This window comes from Penicillium brevicompactum (genome assembly GCF_028827555.1).
Source record: "Penicillium brevicompactum strain IBT 35665 chromosome Unknown utg000006l_segment0_segment0, whole genome shotgun sequence".
NCBI classification, from domain to species: Eukaryota; Fungi; Ascomycota; class Eurotiomycetes; order Eurotiales; family Aspergillaceae; genus Penicillium; species Penicillium brevicompactum.
The window spans coordinates 99760-101568 of NW_026623209.1; the positions used below are offsets into that span (position 1 = coordinate 99760).

At 43.7% G+C, this 1809-nt stretch overlaps 1 protein-coding gene across 1 annotated transcript; it reads right to left on the reverse strand.

Moving 5' to 3' along the window:
• Nucleotides 1-458: 458 nt before the first annotated feature.
• N7506_008228 (uncharacterized protein) lies at nt 459-1109 on the reverse strand (the record flags this gene model as incomplete). Its single annotated transcript, XM_056957521.1, has 3 exons — nt 459-592; nt 652-756; nt 821-1109. 3 exons carry the CDS (start codon nt 1107-1109, stop codon nt 459-461), a joined length of 528 nt encoding a protein of 175 aa, XP_056806911.1.
• Nucleotides 1110-1809: the final 700 nt, after the last annotated feature.

Sequence of the window (1809 nt, forward strand, 5' to 3'; positions counted from 1 at the left end):
TAACGTCCTAGGAGTTGATGTGATTTTCGAGGTGGAGGAACAAGATTCAAGAAGCTATCTCGGGTTTCCTGGGGGCTATTTGGCCCCTAGAAGCTGCTTATATGTTCCCATAAACCGTAACAAAGATCCCGGGAGCAGGGGAGCTCCTAGGGACAAGATTTGTGTTCCTAGCACTGGTAGAGCGGTTAATAGGAACATGAATTCCGATCTCCAAGGTGGAGTCAGTCAATACAACCACGATATGATGCGTTGCCTTACATAACACCTTTTGCTTCCTCTAAAAGTGGTTTCTACTATGATATCACGGTGTCACTAGCAGAATTTACATAGCACAGAAACAAGACTTGCTTGAATTCAAAGTACTTTCATATTCACCTTCGCTCGAAATAGCTAATAGCTAGCAGACATTAAGTCACTAGCCAATCATTTAGTGCTATAAAAAGCAATCAATTCCACTGTTACCGTATGTTTTTGATGTGCTCGGCCTTCAGCTGGACCTTGCTGCAGCTGCAGCTGCAGCTGGAGGGGATAGTGGCGTCATAATAGCGGTTCAAGTAGAACAACTGGGGCGCATTGTGGTTCCAGTCGTAGACTATTAATTATTAGTATGAGGTCGTCTTTTGGCGAAGAGTAAGGATGTCGGGGTCTCACCGAGCCATCCACCGAAGCCGTTGGCTTCTGACCACAGGAAGTTGTTGCTTTTGACTGAAAATCCGTTACTACCTTGGCCTGCGTTTATCAAGATCAGATCCCAGGCTGGACAAAAATGTTCTAAGATCACATTCAAATTAAAATGGGACTTTCCAGGACAGGTGCCCACAGGTGTATTTGGTGTTGCTGGTGGCCACGAATCCCCAAGGGAATTTAGTGTTGAAGTCGAAGAGGGCATTTGTGCCATTCAAGTAAACAGAGCTAGCAGTGTTCACATCGTTGGTCAGGGCGACATCACTGAGGCCTGAGCCAGTATGGTATGCATAGATATAGAGGTTGTTGTGCTCTTGGTTGGTGGCACCGCTGGACTTGAGGTGGAAGTGTTTGGAGGAAGAACTGGCGACGGTTGCCGCGATGGTAGAGGCAGTCAGCATCAAAAAGGATATGAGAAACTTCATTTCGGAGGCTGTTGGGAATAGATTGTAGGTTTGACTTAGGGCTTTGGGAGTGAAATAGGTAATTGAGGTGTGAAGGGGAATTTCATAAAGTTTAAAGGCGGGTCAACATCAGGAGGAAGCCATACTTATATGAACAGATTGATTTCGATGACTTTCTTATTGCACTTACATTATTGAGCTGGTTCTTCAGTTCTTTTGCATTTTTTAGTCAAGGGGAATTGAGCGTGAGCCTCATTCCGTACTCATTCCTCTAGTCGGTAATTTGAAATCGGGTGGCGGTGAATATGACAGGGGAACAGACTTCCACAACATGAATCGCAATTTGTGATATCGATCGAGTGTTTTAACATGGCTCTATAAATATGCTAGTTAGATAGTGTACCTCTCTTACTGGTACGGAAAGTTTTCACCTGGTCTTTTAGACGAATGGCTGGCTTTATTGATTTAAAAAATGTATTGAATTTAATCATATTTTCATTATATTTTATCGTAGTGTTCATTCATTGCGTTCACCCTCATTTAATGTATTCTTTCAACAATATTGTTTATGGCAAGTGGGGTTTACAAATGACCTAGGGACACGCAGCTTAGGGGTGCCAGGGTGATACGTGAAGCATAAACGATGAGATGAAGGTGAGGCAGTCTCTCTTGCTTCCTTGCGCTACGGTTTGTATCTAGAAATGACTATATTTAGTCGCCC